An 823-nucleotide genomic window follows, 5' to 3' on the forward strand; every position below is an offset into this window, starting at 1 on the left:
CCAGTTCCTGGCATAGAGCACCTAAAATCTTTGTAATTTCCTAGGTGGTAAGAGCACTCCTGTGCTCAGGATCCTCCCAGACCTCATCCTATGTATCTCTTCATCTGGCTGTTCATCTGCATCCTTTATCATACCCTTTAATAAACTGATACATGTAAGTATGTATTTCCCTGAGTTCTATGAGGTGCTTTAACAAATTTATTGAACCCGAGAAGGGAGTTGTTGAAACCTCAAAACTATAGCTAGTTGGTTAGTAAGAAGCACAGGTGATAACCTGGGCTTGCACCTGCCATCTGAAAGTGTGTGAGGGGTGGGGCGGTCCTTGGAATTGAGTCCTGAACCTGTGCAATCTGACACTATCTTCAGGTAGTAGTGTTAGAATTCAGTTAAATTGTAGGATACCCAGCTGGTATCACAGAAGATTGTTTGGTGCGGGGAAAACTCACCACATGTTTAGCGACTAGAAGTGTCAAAAGTGAAGTACTCTATGTGACAGTGGTAGTAGTGTGAGAGAGAGGAACACACAGGGAAGAACGACACAGGGGGGTATAACTAGATTTTTCCCTATACAGTAGGTAGAAACTCAGTTTCTCCTTTTCAACCATAATTATAATTTCAACCATAATTATAATTTTTTTCTAAGTATCTGAAATAATTTAAGCCTAATGAAAGATTTACTCTATCAAAATTCCAATCAAAACGTGATGTCCTCTAGGCATGGATACACAGGCAGGAAATGGGGCACATTACCTTAAGTGATGCAAGGGGATGTTCTGGTCCCAAGAGGCTCCAGTGAAAAGCAGCCAGGTCCTCATCTGGGAGA

At 41.8% G+C, this 823-nt stretch overlaps 1 protein-coding gene across 1 annotated transcript in view; it reads right to left on the reverse strand.

Moving 5' to 3' along the window:
- The window catches only part of FAM120C (family with sequence similarity 120C), a gene marked incomplete at its 5' end in the record, with an annotated part of 124,500 nt that overhangs the window by 71,506 nt on the left and 52,171 nt on the right, over positions 1 to 823 (reverse strand). Inside the window, one exon of the mRNA XM_010845890.1 lies at positions 751 to 823. This exon is cut by the window's right edge and continues 5 nt beyond it. Within this exon, the coding sequence (XP_010844192.1) occupies positions 751 to 823 (73 nt within the window). The remainder of the gene's footprint in view (positions 1 to 750) is intronic.

Source organism: Bison bison, unplaced genomic scaffold, assembly GCF_000754665.1.
Source record: "Bison bison bison isolate TAMUID 2011002044 unplaced genomic scaffold, Bison_UMD1.0 scf7180017864227, whole genome shotgun sequence".
In the NCBI taxonomy this organism is placed as follows: domain Eukaryota; kingdom Metazoa; phylum Chordata; class Mammalia; order Artiodactyla; family Bovidae; genus Bison; species Bison bison.